This window comes from Leopardus geoffroyi, chromosome C2 (assembly GCF_018350155.1).
Source record: "Leopardus geoffroyi isolate Oge1 chromosome C2, O.geoffroyi_Oge1_pat1.0, whole genome shotgun sequence".
NCBI lineage: Eukaryota > Metazoa > Chordata > Mammalia > Carnivora > Felidae > Leopardus > Leopardus geoffroyi.
The window spans coordinates 84,223,953-84,240,721 of NC_059333.1; the positions used below are offsets into that span (position 1 = coordinate 84,223,953).

Sequence of the window (16,769 nt, forward strand, 5' to 3'; positions counted from 1 at the left end):
TTAGTATCCATCTCCCTGAATCAAATGAATGTCTTGGAAATCATACACAGGGCAGGAAACTCCCAGTTTTATTCTAAGTGTGGGTAACATAGGAGGAGGAAGTTATGAGAAAATAATTACCAAAATGTGAGTAAGTGGAATTCTAATTTCACTTAAAGGCAGCTTGCATGCAAATGAGATGAAGCAGCTTATAGAATTTTAGACAGTTTTGCATCAAATGCAAAGAACTTCTTTCTCCCATACATCCTCGGAATTGTGCCTTTGACATAAACTCTTGGTTTTTTCACTAAGATTTTAACTTGCTTTACGTCTAGTACATTAGCTACTTTACCCTGACAGTTTTATCTAATCCTACTGAATTCTAGAAGAGCAGGCTGTGAAATTTACAGTTTCTGATTCAGGAATAGATCCACGGAAAGAAGAGTTAGCTCACCCAAGATTACATTGTGCATCAGCCTGGACTACTTCTTGGACATCTTCCTTCCCTGTCCACGGTGTCATTCTCTCAACACTTTGTTCATCTGATTTTGTTTAGCGTTTACTAGCAACTCAGCTACTCTTAAGTCAGATCTTAGGACTCTGAGATTCTTTGACTCTGCTTTGTAGAACCTTAGCACAGGGTGTTTACAATCATGTGCTGAGTGTGTGGACAAACCCAGAACTTAACCTGTTAGTTTCACTACTTGGTATCCAATATTAACGTGGTTCTGAAAAGGAAGGACACTGAACTTCAGTGGGTGAATGCATAATTAAAACAACTGAAAATATTCCCTCCTGATATCTACAATGTTATTCCTGTTGTACACTCAGTTAGTTCTTGGTTTAATTTAATCACAGAAACTAAAAAAAAAAAAAAAAAATTGTTTTAAGAAAGTGTATTTTGTGGAACACCAAGATGTCATTTATTCCTTCCATTTGCAAAAAAAAAAAAAAAAAAAAAAAAAGTGTCCCCTCTATTCAATCCAACGCATAAAATAGAGATTTGTATAGAGTCCTTTTAAATCCTGACTTGCCAGGAACAAGTTCCAAAGTTGAGTAGTAAAGGTTATTTTCTGGAACAAATTATGCCATTCAATAAAGGATATATTTTTATTGCAAGTTTTGTGGGCTAAGGCCAGGTATTTTATTTCAGTTCCTACTTTACTTACCGTAGTGTTGGCTGCAGAGATAAGACTGAGTAAATAATCTTAACAACTCAGTGAAATTGCATTGTGCTTCTTCCCACGCTCAAGACACCTGTGTCAAAGGGCGGTTGGTTGTAAGGAGTTAATGAGGATTAAATCATAATAAAAGCAGCTAGCACTGTGCCTGGCAGCTGGTAGATGCTGAAGAAAGGGCCCTACAGCTGACTTCCTTGGGTACTTGATCAGACCGGAAAGGAAGGAACCCCTTTGCTTCTGGTGATTGTATTAAGGGGCTTTTCTGTCCTATGGCTTCTTCTTTTTGTTTCTGGACTGACTTTGTGCTGATGCATTTATCCAGATGTTTCCTATGTCTTTGTGCAAGAAGTATATATCCTTGTCATTGCTGTCACTGCCAGGAATGGAAACCTGGGCATCCGAAAGTGGTCTCTTTCTTGAGGCCATGTTCAGTAGACACTCTCCCAGCCAGATTCTTCATTTCGCTGATATAGTCGCATTTGAAATTCTTCTATCAGAGTTCTTACCTACAAAATTCCACACATGAAAAATGGTAATAGTTACTAGTTTATATTGCCATCATTTCCCACATGGAGGAGGCCATCTGACTTTTCACGTCATTATTTGTTTTGGGATAGCCCCTGTGTTGTATCTCTGAGTTGATATCCATTAGATGCAACACACCAGGGGTGCCTGGGTGACTCAGTTGGTTAAGCGTCCAACTTTGGCTCAGGTCATGATCTCACTGCTCGTGAGTTCGAGTCCTGCATCGGGCTCTGTGCTGACAGTGCAGAGCCTGGAGCCTGCTTCGGATTCTGTGTGTGTCTCTCTCTCTGCCCCGCCCCACTCATGCTTTGTCTCTCTTTCTATCTCTCTCAAAAATAAACAAACATTAAAAAAACTCAAAAAGATTCAGCACACCAAAGTGATGGCCACAATATTACATCATTACTAGAAAACCTGGTTTGCAGATATATTCATTTCCTAGAGCTGCAATAAAAAAGCTCCACAGTTCTGCAGGCTAAAAGTAAAAAATCAGGGTGATATCAGGCCTTTGCTCCCTCTGAAGACTCTAGGAAACAATCCTCCTTCCTTGCTTTCACCCCTGGCTTCTAGTAGTTGCCAGCAATTCTCGGCATTCCTTGGCTTATAGCTGCATCACTCCAGTTTCTGCCTGTCTTCATGGAGTCACCTCTATGTGTGTGCCTGTGTCTGCATCTCTGTTTTCTCTTCTCATGAGGACACTAGTCATTGCATTAGGGCCCACCCTATTCTAGGAGGATTTCCTTTTAGCTAAGTACAACTGCAAAGACCTTATTTCCAAATAATGTCACATTCTGAGGCCCCAGGTGGACATGAGTTTTTTTGGAGACATTGTTCAATCTAGTACTGGGGCATCACCAAATTAGCTTCCTCACAGTGTGGAGCATTTAGTTTCGTGTCCCCCCAGGTACTCGTGCCAGTAAACGAATAAATATTATATGTCAAGGGGACATATATCTGCAGGAGTTATGCATGTGGTCTCCGGCCCTGGAACCAACTTCAATCTAACTGGAAAGAAAGGATACATATAGTTGAAAAGATGACCAAGGGTCATCTTTGATCTTGCTCAGAGGGATCCCCCTGCCCTTGCCCTTGGGAGGTGGGGTTGCCTCCTGCCAGCATACATCCTCGCTGGTGGTGATACGTGTGCACCTGCTCTTCATCAGCTCTGCATAGGGCACACACCCTTGGCTGCTGCAAGATGGGCCTTGAGCACTGAGATGTCCAATCGCATCACAAGTGTGGTCCCTAGAAAGTGTATGCAAATACCTGGATGACATGCAGCCCTTCTGTTTCAGCTGGACTCAAAAGACCCAGCAGTTCCTTCCATTGGCCTCCAGTGATGATGGGCTTACTGAAATAGGTGACCATAGAGCCTTGGGAAGAGTCAGAACAAAGAGCTGGGCTCACAGAGGTGGGAATGGGACAATTCCAGGACTCATAGAAGCTCTAGGGCCTTGGCTTGGGAGAAGTGGAGGTTTTCACCTGTGTGCCCTGCCTGTATGTGCCAGATACATCCACACACCTGATGTCTTCTCCTCTCACCACCCACTGACTGGTTCGTTCCCTCTGTCCATGTCTTGTCCTCTTCCTCATAGTTTCTGGTGACTCACTTTATTGCTCTGCTACCTAATTGTATTTTACACCTCTTGCTCTCTTACAACGCATCTCACAGCTACAATTCCTGTGGATTCCTGCCTTAGTTCAGACAGCAGTCAAGTTGGCTGGCCCCTCTCTGAATTTATATCTGTTGGTCAATTGCCTACTAAGGTGCAAACAGCTGTGGCTGCTGGAGGGATGAGGTGAAAAGAGCAGAGGTGATAAAGACAACATCGCCACCTAAAGTTGCCTCTTCAGCAAAGCTATAGACAAGGCAGTATCCTCATGGCCTTGGCAGTCACTTTAACTAACCTCACCCAGCTCTCCACAGGTCATTAGAGAGTACACACCTGGACTTGTTCCCCACTCCCCCATCATTCGGGTTTCTTTTAGAAATGCTTTTACCAGCTGTGCTTCGAAGCGATGCCTGCACATTCACCAAATGTGTTGTCAGAAAACAGCTTTACCTAAAATCCACTTGTCTATCTATTCTGGGGTGTGGTTGAGGACATGTTCAGTATTTGACTCAGTGATTCTTTATTGAGGACCAGGACCCATGGAAGAAATTTCTCTCATATCTCATTAATAGGAATTGCTGTGTGTTTCCTGAACAACTGGTTTGGGTATGTTTTGGGGCATAATGTATCATATAGTGTTTCCCTCTGTACTGCCCACTAGAAGGTCAGAATCTTGTCTGCAACAGGTTTACATGGCTTTATCATATGGGTTTTATGTACAACTTCTTCATCTTTATTTTAATCTTTTTTTTTCACCCTAATTTCCTTGGTTATTTTCTGTCTGCTTGTATTGTATATATTTTTATAAGATATATCAATTTTTTTTAATGAGGTGGAATATAAATACATTTTAAAATAGAAACTACCAGGGTGCCTGGATGGCTCAGTTGGTTAAGCATCTGACTCTTGATTTCGGCTCAGGTCATGATCTCACAGTTCACGGATTAGAGCCCCGCATTGGGCTCTGTGCTAACAGCAGGGACTGACATGGGATTCTCTGTCTCCCTCTGTCTCTGCCCCTCCCCTGCTTATCCCCCCCACCAAAGTAAAATAAGTAAGCTTAAAAAAAAATAGAAACTACTGATTATAGCTGTTCATGTGGCAAATATTAAGCACCTACTTTTGCCAATGGCCTTGATGAAAACGTATTTCCTGCATTATTTATGTGTATATAGTAGAAACTGAATGGGTTTAAAGGAGAATGCAATCACTGCGATTGCCACAGTGGCTCCTGGAAGGATGTGGAAAAAGTGAAGAATTTCTCAGGGGTCCTCATGAACCCATTATCCATCTGTTTTGGAGCCTGGTCAAGCTGAGCCTGTGCAGTCAAAGCTAGAGTGTCATGCTTTCAGGGGCACAGTCCTTATGGCTTGGGGCTCTTTATTCCTTCACTCACCACAGTTTACATGTGTAAACTGTACAAAGCAAAAAGAGAAAAATAGCACCGTAAGCACCATAGAAATGACTAGAGTCTATGTTCTTGAAGTTTTTATTTTAGAATTTCAGAAGTGCAGCAAATCATTTTAATATTCAGTTTGCTCAATATAAACAGTAAATTATAAAAATGCCCAGTTATAAATAATGCACATATTTCTAGTATTAACTCTCAGGAATTGTAAGGATTTATGTCAGCTAGACATAACTCAGGGAAAATTCTCTTTCCTGGTCCTTCTCAAATAATTTTCTCCTTTTGGCGTTTTCCTTTAGGGAAATAAATTCTTTATTATCTACCTCAAGTGGTCTAGTTTTTTTAAAAATACAAGATAAAATACAATATTCTTAGCTCATCTCACTCCGCTACCCTTTGGAGACAGCTCAGAGATGGCAGAGTCACTAATTTGGACTTTTAACCAGACACAGGAGAAAGGTGGGTTTGCTAGTGGAGGGATAAGCATTGTAAAATGGTCCCTGAAGCCAAATAGACTTTCTAAAACATTTTGTCATTTGGGGTTATCTTTGCCCCATCCACTCACTCTGAAAAACACAAAGTTGAATGTAATTACTATTTCCATTACAATGTTATGAAGATTAGGGGATACTAAGCTTTTTTCCTTCAGAACAAATCTCACGTTCCCAGCTTCTCATACCCGAGGCAGATGTTAGGATACAGATGAAATGCATGGATTATGATGGAATAGGTCCATAATGCAGCAAAAATTCTGTCACTCCTGAACATACCTAAATGTGAATCTCTTGCCCTTTTAAAGTAGACTGTCATGTATCAAAAACAAAGAAGAGGAAACAGAATTCTGCTAGCTGAAATTAACTCTAAAGACAAAAATAGCAGAGTACCAGTATCTTTACTTCAAGTATTTCTAACATGCTTTATGTTTCTTACCTTGCACAGCTGAACTATTTCCCTACATAACTGAAAGGTGCCATGCTCAGTGAAGCTCACAAAATTGTAGTTTTGATTTAGTGACAGATGAGCCTGATTGGCACTTTCAAAATTGTCAACTTCAAATAAGCACGCTTTATAATTTGGAAATAGACCCTTATGGGCTCTTTCCCTGTCAAGAAATGTAACAGCTTATTTTTATGTATGTCTGTGTTTCCCAAAGGATGACATCAGGAAACTGGGCAAGCTGTTGATGCATGGTTCTTTCAGTGTCTGGACAGTTCACAAGGATCGTTATAAAATGAAGGATTTTATTCGATTTAAGCCCAGCCAGAGGCAAATCTATCTTTTTGAAAGAGGAATCGTGTTCTGTAAGATACGAATGGAGCCCAGTGACCAGGGCCTATCTCCTCATTACAGCTTTAAGAAATCCATGAAGGTAAAGGGGTCCTGGTGCATTTGGGAATCAAATTCGACCCTATGGAGAGAAATATCAATATCCTTGTTTTACAGATCAGGAAACTAAAGCCTAGAGAGGAGAGGTTAACTTGCCAAATGCCACACAACAGAACTAGACTCCACATCCAGACCTTTCTAACTCCAAGGTCAAGCTGGTAATCAGTCACTGAACAGGGTCAGGGCTGGCATTGAGAAAAGAGTGCCAGGTAGAGAAAAGGAACCATATGGCAGCCTGTCTGGACAAATTAATTGGGAAAGTACCCTCCAGGCAGAGGGGTGAAAGACTTGGTGATTAGAACATGGGCTGGATTTCATCTTTGACTTACCCTTCTCAACCACACATCTTTGCATACAAGCGTTGACAATATCCTGGCTCTGGAGGTGTAGGAACCCACGTCTACACCAAGCATCATCTCTCGCCTGTGTAGGAAATATTTCATAGCTGGTGAGGAGACCCCCCTCCCCCCACACACACACATGCATGTGTGCAACACACACACATTTGTGCTTTTGTGATTAAAGTTGCTAATTGTTCATAGTAGCTTTTGTTATTTATGTTTCTTAGTGGAGACTAATTCAGTTACTATTATATACAGATTTGTGAAATACTTAGGTGTTAAAGGAGAGATGATCTCTTTGCTTAAAGGTTGAGGAGTCCATGAAAAGATACAGTCTGTGTTGTCCCCTGAAACAGAGAAGAGAGATGACACTGTGTGCTTTATGCTCCTTGGGGCCATTAACAGACAACAACAAAACAGATGAAAGGAAGATAGAAGAAAACTACCAAGGGTAGAAAGAACTAGAGTGGCTGACGGGGACAGTTTAAAAATCAGACAACGGTGGTACAGCAGTTTTTCTTCTTTCTTTACAATAGCTGAAGACACTTTCAGTTCGCCAGCTTGGAAGGGGGAGCAACAGAAAGTTTGAAGTTGCCAACCGAAATGGACTTGAGAAATACATCCTGCAGGTAAAGCTCATGCCTTCCTCACAGGTGTCTGCTACTCTTTCCTTATTGTGTTCCCTGACTTGGCAAGTGTTTTCTATCTCATTATTCTAAAGGTCATCCAGAAAATAAAAAGCCTGTCCAATTAATGTTCCACGTGATCTGATACTCAGAGTGTCTTCTTATCTGCAATTGCAGGCAACTTCAAAGGAAATCAGAGATTGTTGGTTTTCAGAAATAAGTAAATTACTAATGGAACAGCAAAACAATATTAAAGGTAAGGTTACCCCTGCTGACTTTAGTCTGCAGAGTTATACTGATTCTAATTTTGTGGTGGGTGTGCACACTGGGGATATTGTTAAAGAAAATGGTTTGCCAGGAAAATAACTGTGGCCACATTTTCATGGCACCTGGAAGCACCTATGCTTGCTTTAAGTTGTGTGGGGTTTGTATGTGTGTGTGTGGTTGTGTGTGGATGTGTCCCTTTCAACTGTGTTCCCCCTACATACCAAATTGTCGAGGTCAACTTTCTCAACCCCAAATCCCAAACCCACCCAAGATTATGTTATGGGGATTTAAATGGCCAGTACTACTTTCAGAAGCTGTACTGCTTTTTTTTTTTTTTTTAAAGCTGAGATATAATTAGCATACCATAAAATGCACTCTTATTCAAGTGTATAGTTCAGTGGGTTTTGATCTCTTCACAAGGTTGTGCAACCATCACCGGAACATTTTCATCACCCTCCCCGACAATAAAACCCTGTGCCCATTGGCAATCATTCCCCATCTTCCTCCTCCCCTCTGACCCTGGCAACTGTGACTCTGCTTTCTATCTCTGTGGATTTTCTTCTTCTGGACATTTACAGAAACAGAATCATATAACATGTGGCATGTTCTGTTTAGTTTCTTTCACCCAGCAAAATTTTTCCAGTGTTCATCCATATTGTAGCATGTCTCAGTACTTTATTCCTTTCCATAGCTGAGATATAGTACATTGTATGGATATAACATATCTGTTTATCCATTCATAAGCTGATGGATATTTTGGTTGTTTCCACTTTTTGGATAGTATGAATAATGCTGCTATGGAAACTTGTGTATAAGTTTTTGTGTGAACCTCTGGGAAAAAATACATAAATAATACATATATACATGTATACATGTATAATATATATAAATAATTTCTGGGCCATATGGTAACACTAACTCTATGCTAACTTTCTGAGGAATTTCCAAATTGTTTTCCAAAGCACTACTACCATTTCTTGTTTGCACCAGCAATGTATGAGGGTTCCATCTTCTCCCTTCCCTCACCAACACTTGTTATTGTCTTTTTATTATTACTATTATTATATAGCCATCTCAATAAATATGAAATGGTAGCTCATTGTGGTTTTGATTTGCACTTCCCTAATGCTAGTAATATTGAGCATCTTTTCATGTGCCTATTGACCATTTAAAAAAAATTTTTTTAGGGGCACCTGGGTGGCTCAGTTGGTTAGGCGTCCGACTTCGGCTCAGGTCATGATCTCACAGTCTGTGAGTTTGAGCCCTGCGTCGGGCTCTGTGCTGATAGCCCCTTCCCTGCTCACGCTCTGTCTCTCTCAAAAATAAATAAATGTTAAATTTCTTTTTTAATGTTTGTTTATTTTTGAGACAGAGAGAGACAGAGCATGAGCAGGGGAGGGGCAGAGAGAGAGACAGACACAGAATCCGAAGCAGGCACCACGCTCTGAGCTGTCAGCACAGAGCCCGACGCGGGGCTCGAACCCACAAACCGTGAGATCGTGACCTGAGCCAACCAACTAAGCCACCCAGGCGCCCCAACTTATTGGCCATTTGTATATTTTCTGTGAAGAATGTCTATACAACGCCTATGCCCATTTTTAAATTAGATTATCTTTTTATGGTGGTTGTAAAACCTTATTTCTATATTCTGGGTACTAGACTTTTATCAGATATATGATTTACAAATATTTTTTCGCATTCTGTGGCTTGTCTTTTCACTTTCTTGATGACTTCTTTGTTGAAGTCTAATTTATCTATTTTTTCTTTGGTTGTTTGTGTTTTGGTGCCATATCTAAAAAATCATTACCTAACGGCGCCAGAGTAGCTTAGTTGGTTAAGCATCCAACTCCTGATTTCAGCTCTGGTCATGATCTCATGGTTTGTGTGATCGAGCCCCGCATTGTCAGTGCAGAGCCTGCTTGGGATTCTGTCTCTCCCTCTCTGTCTATCCAGCCCTCTATCTCTCAAAATAAATAAATAAACATTAAAAAAAAAAAAAAAAAAGAAATCATTGCCTAATCCAAGATTTATACCTGTGCTTTCTTCTAAAAATTTGTTTTTAACTCCTTGATCCATTTTGAGTTAATCTTTGAATTAGGGATCTAGGCTTATTCTTCCACATGTGTATATCCTATTGTCCCTGAACCATTTATTAAAAAGACTGTTCTGTTCTTCACTGAATGGTCTGGGCACTTTTTATGGATTCAAGTGCCTTAACAATGTTTGTATTCCCCCCAATTTCATATGTTGGAACTTTACCCAATGGTAACACCCAATGGTATTAGGAAGTGAAGACTTTGGGAGGTAATTAGGAGTAGGTGAGGTTATAAGAGTGGAGCTGACATGAATAGGATTAATGCCATCATAAATGCCATGAGAGAATTTTCTTCCTATCTCTGCTCTCTGCTATGTGAGGATATAATGAGAACTCAGCAACCTGCAACCCAGAAGAGAACCCTCACCAGAACACAACCATGTGATCTAAGATTTCCAAACCTCTAGAACTGTAAGAAATAAATTTCTGTTGTTTATAAGCCACCCAGTCTATGGTACTTTGTTATAGCAGCTTAAACTAAGACAACACCCTTGTTGAAAATCAACTGACCATCGATGCAGAATTTTTGGTTGACAGTCTTTTTCTTTAAGCACTTTGAATATGTCATGCCATTGTTTTGTGGCCTCCATAGTTTCTGATAAGAAATCAACTATTAATCTTATTTGAAAATGTCTTGCATATGACAAGCTGCTTTTCTCTTACTACTTTGAGATTCTTTCTCTTTTGACAGTTTGATATATCTACGTGTATCTCTTTGAATTTATATTTCTTGGAGTTTGTAGATAATTGGATGTGTAGATTAGTTTTTTCATCAAATTTGGGAAGTCTTCAGCCATTATTTCTTTAAGTATTCTTTCAGCCTCTTTGTTTTTGTCTTCTTCTGGGACTCCCATTCTGTCTATATTGGTGTGCTTGATGGTGTCCTACAGATTCTTAGTGGCTCTATAAATTCTTTTTCATTCTTGGGGCGCCTGGGTGACTCAGATGGTTCAGTGTCAGATTTCAGCTCAGGTCATGATCTCGCGGTTCATGAGTTTGAGCCCCACCCTGGGCTCTGTGCTGACAGCTCAGAGCCTGAAGCCTACTTCAGATTCTGTTTCTCCCTCTCTCTGTGTCCCTCCCCCACTCATGCTCTGTCTCTCTCTCTCTCTCTCTCTCTCTCTCTCAAAAATAATAAACATTAAAATTTTTTTAATTAAAAAAATAACTATTACAAAAATAAAATAAATAAATTCTTTTTCATTCTTTTTCTTTTTCTTCCTCAAACTGGATAGTTTCAATTGATCTATATCTAAGTTCTCTCACTCTTCTGCCTGCTCAAATTTGCTATTGAGCCACTCTACTGAATTTTTCTTTTTGGTTATTATACTTTTCAACCCAGAATTTCTAAATATAATTTAGAAATTTATATTCTATTTATATTCTAATTTAAATTCTAAAATTTAGAAATTTTAAATATAATTTCTATTTATTTTCTCAATTTGATGAGTGTTTGTTCTCATAGTTTCCTTTAGTTCTTTCTTTTTTTTTTTTTTTTTTTTTTTTTTTTTTTTTTGGTTTCCTTTAATTCTTTGAACATTTTATAAATCGTTGATTTAAAGTCTTGGTCTAGGAAGTCTAATATCTTGGCTTCCTCAGGGACAGTTTCTCTTGATTGCTTTTTTTCTTTTTTTTCTACATATGGGCCATGATTTCTTGCTTCTTTACATGGCTTACAATTTTTCTGCTGAAAACTGGACGTTTAAAATAATATAATATGGCAATTTTAGAAACCAAAGTCATCTCTATCTCCAGTGTTTTTTGTTGGTATCATTTGTTGTTTTGTTATTGTTTGTTTAGTGATTTTTCCAGTCTTTGCCAGGAGCTCTGTGTGGATAATGGGGTACACCTTCAACACATAGACAAGCAGGTGACCGTTCCACCTTAGCTTTCACTTCCTATTTGTACAGAGCCCCAAGATCAACCAGAGATGAGAGCATAAGACCTTCTCAGATTTTTCATGAACATACATACAGACTTGGGCATGTAACATGGTCTTCCAGATTCTAAGGAATATTGGGAGCTTTTGAAAGCCACTATGGACATCTCATTCCCAAGTTTTACCTTTTAAACTTTTGATTAGCCTATTTTTGTCCCAGCTGTTATCCAGTGCCTCGGGCAGCCAACAAGTTAAACAATTGCCTCTAGTAATTTTCTACAAATATCCCCAGGGAAAAGGTTTTTCACACTGTGCAAGCTCTGAATTGGTCTAAGAAAGACAGCCTTGTAAGTAGGGTGTTCCAAAGAACTCCCAAGCAAGTCGAATAATGACAGTTCTCTGGAAATGAAACTTTGATTGAACTCCAACCTCGTTCTGCCTCCTCCTATGGCTGCCAGGTTGTTAATTTTCACCATGACTGCAGGCTGTTGGTTTCCAAAGCTACCATCAAGAAGGAGGGGTTGGTTGGGAATAGGGCAGCTAAAATACCACAAAGCTCACTGTTCATACATACTAAGATACTGCCATTTTTCTTGAATAAATATTCCCCTGATTGCTGTAAGCCTTTGCTTAATTTCTAGTGTTCTGAAAGTATTGTTTCTGTTTTTGCCAGTTTTTTCCATGTTTTCATGGAGGAGACCATTTTTTAGGGTTTTTTTTTTTTTCTCCTGAACTATTTTCACAGGTATCACTTGCTGAATGCCTTTTAATAATTAAAACTCATCTTTGAGTAGGCTTTGCTCTTTCACATTTGTTTTTTCAATTGATCCTCGTAACAGCAGGGATATTTGATAGGAAAAATTCACAATAAGCTTGATCAATTGAGTTCAGATATTTCCTTCAGGTAATGTGAAGGCTAAGAAATACTAGTCTCATGTGGAAAATCTCTCTCCTATCATTTATACTGACAATGGTTGTTGTGTTTGGTAAGGAAAGTTATGTGACTATGAAAAGATAAACTTTGTCCTTAGAGACTTAGCAGGAATGCGACCATTTCACATTCTTTCTGTGTCTTCTCTGACCATTAGGTGGATAGGAAGATGCAAGGGTGAGTATGCATCACAAGATGTAGAAAAAGATAATCTAAGAAGGGTGATTGGAAAACCACCACATCAGTTTTCTATCACAACAACCAAGTGATGTAAGTTTCTTATTTAAACTTCTGGCCTTTGCCAAGAAATAATACTACATTATGTAGTTTGTTTTAATTTATATAAAGTTAATATGGGGAAAAACTACTTTTGCTTTCGAACTATTAATACTATACTAAATATATGTTAAGGTAATTGAATATGAGAGCTCTGGAGACATAAAACAGGAAGATGTAATAACCCCAGTAGAACAAGTTACCTGTTTTCCCCAGAAGCAACATTCTAGTCACAAGATTGTACTAGAAATCCTTACCATAGTTTCACAAAGGATGGTTTAGGGATAGCCTGCCTTAGAATTACTTGAAGAGCTTGTTAAAAATGCAGGTATCTGGGTCCTATCCTAGAACTGTGGAATTAGGATAGCTGTGGTTAATGACTTGGAATATGCATTTTAGCTTATTAAAGTTTCTGGACAAGGCCTTAAACTATTATTTTTTAAATGCCTCTATTGAGGTATAATTAACAAAATAAACTGCACATATTTAAAATATACAATCTGATAAGTTTTGACACATGTACACACCTGTGAAAGTATCACCACAGTCAAGATAATGAACACATCTATCACCCCAACAAGATCATACCCCTTTTTATTACCTTTCTCCTGTTCTTCCCTCATCCCCCACTGCTTTCCAGGTGGTCACTGATCTTTTTATCACTAAAGATTGGTTTGAATTTTCTATCGTTTCAGAAAGAGAATCATACAGCATGTACTTTTTTTGGTCTGGTTTCTCTCACTCAGCATAATTTTTGTGTTTTTGTGTAACAGTAGTGTATTCCTTTAAGTGCTGTGTAGTATTCCATTGTTTGGATATACCCCAATTTCTTTATCCATTAACAGGTAAATGCATAAATATTTATGCATGAATGCATAAATATTTTTCTTTTTGATATGTCTGGCTAGAGGCTTATCAATTTTATTATTTTTTCCAAATAACCAGCTTCTGGTTTCATTGATCTGTTCCATTCTTTTATTTTTTTAGATTCTATATCATTTATTTCTGTTCTAATCTTTTTTATTTCCTTCTTTCTGCTGGCTTTAGGTTTCATTTGTATTTCCTTTTCTAGTTCCTTAAGGTATAAGGTTAGGTGTTTATTTGAGATTTTTCTTGCTTCTTGAGGTAGGCCTGTATTGTTATATATTTCTCTCCTAGGACCACTTTTGCTGCATCCCAAAGGTTGTGTTTTCATTTTCATTTGTCTCCATGTATTTTTTTGTTTCTTCTTTGATTTCATGGTTTATCTATTCATTGTTTAGTAACAATGTTGTTTAACCTCCATGTATTATTTGTGGTCTTTCCAGACTTTTCCTTGTAGTTGACTTCTAGTTTCACAGTGTTGTGGTCAGAAAAGGTGCATGGTATGACTTCAGTCTTTTTGTTATTTGTTGAGTGCTGTTTGTGACCTCACATGTGATCTATTCTGGAGAATGTTCCATGTGCACTTGGAAAGAGTGTATATTCTGCTGTTTTAGGATGGAATGTGCTGAATATATTTGTTAAGTCCACCTAGTCCAGTGTGTCATTCAAAGCCATTGTTTCCTTATTGATTTTCTGTTTAGATGATCGGTCCATTGATGTAAGTGGAGTGTTAAAGTCCCCTACTATTATTGTATTATTATCAATTATTTCCTTTATGTTTGTTATTATTTTATATATTTGCATGCTTCCATGTTGGATGCGTAAACATTTACAATTGTTTTATCTTCTTGTTGGATTGTCCCCTTTATTATTATATAGTGCCCTTCTTTGTCTCTTGTTACAGTCTTTGTTTTAAAGTCTAGTTTGTCCACTGTAAGTGTTGCTATTCTGGCTTTCTTTTGACATCCATTTGCATTAAAAATATTTTTCCAAACACGCACTTTTTTTTTTTTTTTAACGTTTATTCACCTTTGAAAGAGAGAGACAGAGCATGAGTAGGGGAGGGGCCAAAAGAGTGGGAGACACAGAATCCAAAGCAGGTTCCAGACTCTGAGCTGTCAGCACAGAGCCCGATGTGGGGCTCGAACTCACAGACTGTGAGATCATGACCTGAGCTGAAGTTGGGTATTTAACTGACTGAGCCACCCAGGTGCCCCTTTTTAAAAAAATTTTTTAATGTTTATTATTTTTGAGAGAGGGACAGAGCATGAGTAGGGGAGGGGCAGAGAGAGAGAGAGAGGGAGACACAGAATCTGAAGTAGGCTCCGGGCTCCAAGCTGTCAGCACAAAGCCCAATGCAGGGCTTGAACCCACGAACTGTGAGATCATGACCTGAGGCAAAGTCGGATGCTTAACCGACTGAGCCACCCAGGCGCCCCTCCAACCACTCAATTTTAACCTACAGGTGTCATTAGGTCTAAAGTGAGTTTCTTGGAGGCAGCATTTAGATGGGTCTTGGTTTTTTTCTTTATCCATTCAGACACCTTATGTCTTTGATGAAGGCACTTATCCATTTACATTCATAGTAATTATTGATAGATATGTATTTATTGCCATTTTATTTCTTGTTTTGTGGTTGTTTCTGGAGATTTTCTCTGACCTTTCTCATCTTTCTCTCTTTCATGTTTTGCTGATTTTCTTTAGTGATATATTGGGATTTATTTCTCTTTATTTTTTGCATGTTTCCTAGTTTTTGATATATGGTTGCCATTAGGTTTATATAACCTCTTCTGCAAATAGCAGTCTACTTTAAGTTGATATTTTAAGTCTATATTAAGTTGATAGTCTTTCAAATTTGAACCCATTCCCCTCCCCATGTTTTAGGTATATGTTATTATATTTTATATCCTTTTTTGTGTGTGAGTTCCTTGACTGATTTCTACAGAAATATTCATTTTTACTGCTTTTGTATTTCCTGCCTTTATATTGTCACTTTTAGTATCTCTTTTCCACTCACAGAGTCTCCTTTAATATTTCTTGCAGGGCTGGTTTAGTGGTCATGAGCTCCTTTAGTTTTTGTTTGCCTGGGAAACTCTTTATCTTTCCTTCTATTCTGAATGATAGCCTTGCTGGATAGAGTATTCTTGGCTTTTTATCTTGATGAGGTCCCAATAGTTCATTTTTGCTTTTGTTTCCTTTGCCTCCAGAGACATGTTGAGTAAGAAGTTGCTGCAGCCGAGGTCAAAGAGGTTTTTGCCTGCTTTCTCCTCGAGGATTTTGATGGCTTCTGTCTTATGTTTAGGTTTTTCACCCATTTTGAGTTTATTTTTGTGTATGGTGTCAGAAAGTGGTCCAGATTCATTCTTCTGCATGTTGCTGTCCAGTTTTCCCAACACCATTTGCTTAAGAGACTATCTTTATTTCATTGGATATTCTTTCCTGCTTTGTCAAAGATTAGTTGGCCATACATTTGTGGGTCCATTTCTGGGTTCTCTATTCTGTTCCATTGATCTGAGTGTCTGTTTTTATGCCAGTACCATAGCGTCTTTATGATTACAACCTTGTAATACATCTTGAAGTCCGGAACTGTGATGCCTCCAGACTTGGTTTTCTTTTTCAGAATTGCTTTGGCTATTTTGGGTATTATCTGGTTCCATACAAATTTTAGGATTATTTGTTCTAGCTCGGTGAAGAATGCTGGTGTTATTTTGATAGGGATTGCATTAAATATGTAGATTGCTCTGGGTAGTATTAACATTTTAACAATATTTGTTCCTCCATTCCATGAGCATGGAGTATTTTTCAATTTTTATTTTTGTATGTCTTCTTCAATTTCTTTATAAGCTTTTTATAGTTTTCAATGTATAGAAATTTCAGGTCTTTGGTTAGATTTATTCCTAGGTATTTTATGGTTTTTGGTTGCTTTTGTTAATTTTAATGGGAGTTCTCTGTGCCTCCTGGATCTGGATGTCTGTTTCCTTCCTCAGATTAGGGAAGTTTTCAGCTATTATTTCTTCAAATGAATTTTCTGCCCCTCTTTCTCTTCTTCTGGGACTCCTGTAATACTAATGTTATTACATTTGATGGATACACTAAATTCCCTAAGTCTATTCTCATTTTGCATAATTCTCCTTTCTCTCTTTTGTTCAGCTTTATTGCCTTCCATTAGTTTGTCTTCTAGGTCTTTAATTCATTCCTCTGATTCTTCCAGCCTACTATTCAAATTGCATCAACCAGGTTTCTAATCTCATTTATTGCACTCTTCATCTCTGATTCTTTTTTAGCTCTTTTATCTCTGAGGTAAGGGTCTCACATGTCCTCTATTCTTTTCTCAAGCCCAATGAGTATCCTTATAATTGTCGCTTTAAATTCTCTATGAGGCATGTTACTTACATCTG

General features: G+C 38.4%; 1 protein-coding gene across 3 annotated transcripts in view; it reads left to right on the forward strand.

Moving 5' to 3' along the window:
• MCF2L2 (MCF.2 cell line derived transforming sequence-like 2) overlaps positions 1–16,769 on the forward strand; it is a 262,524-nt gene that overhangs the window by 225,008 nt on the left and 20,747 nt on the right. For 2 of the 3 annotated variants that reach the window (XM_045502829.1, XM_045502827.1), the window contains 4 exons: positions 5,860–6,075; positions 6,970–7,062; positions 7,237–7,315; positions 7,747–8,036. In XM_045502829.1, coding sequence (XP_045358785.1) covers positions 5,860–6,075; positions 6,970–7,062; positions 7,237–7,315; positions 7,747–8,021 — 663 coding nt within the window. In that variant the 3' untranslated portion in view covers positions 8,022–8,036. Of the gene's footprint in view, positions 1–5,859; positions 6,076–6,969; positions 7,063–7,236; positions 7,316–7,746; positions 8,037–16,769 lie in introns of those variants that run through there. The other variant, XM_045502828.1, reaches the window with a different exon arrangement.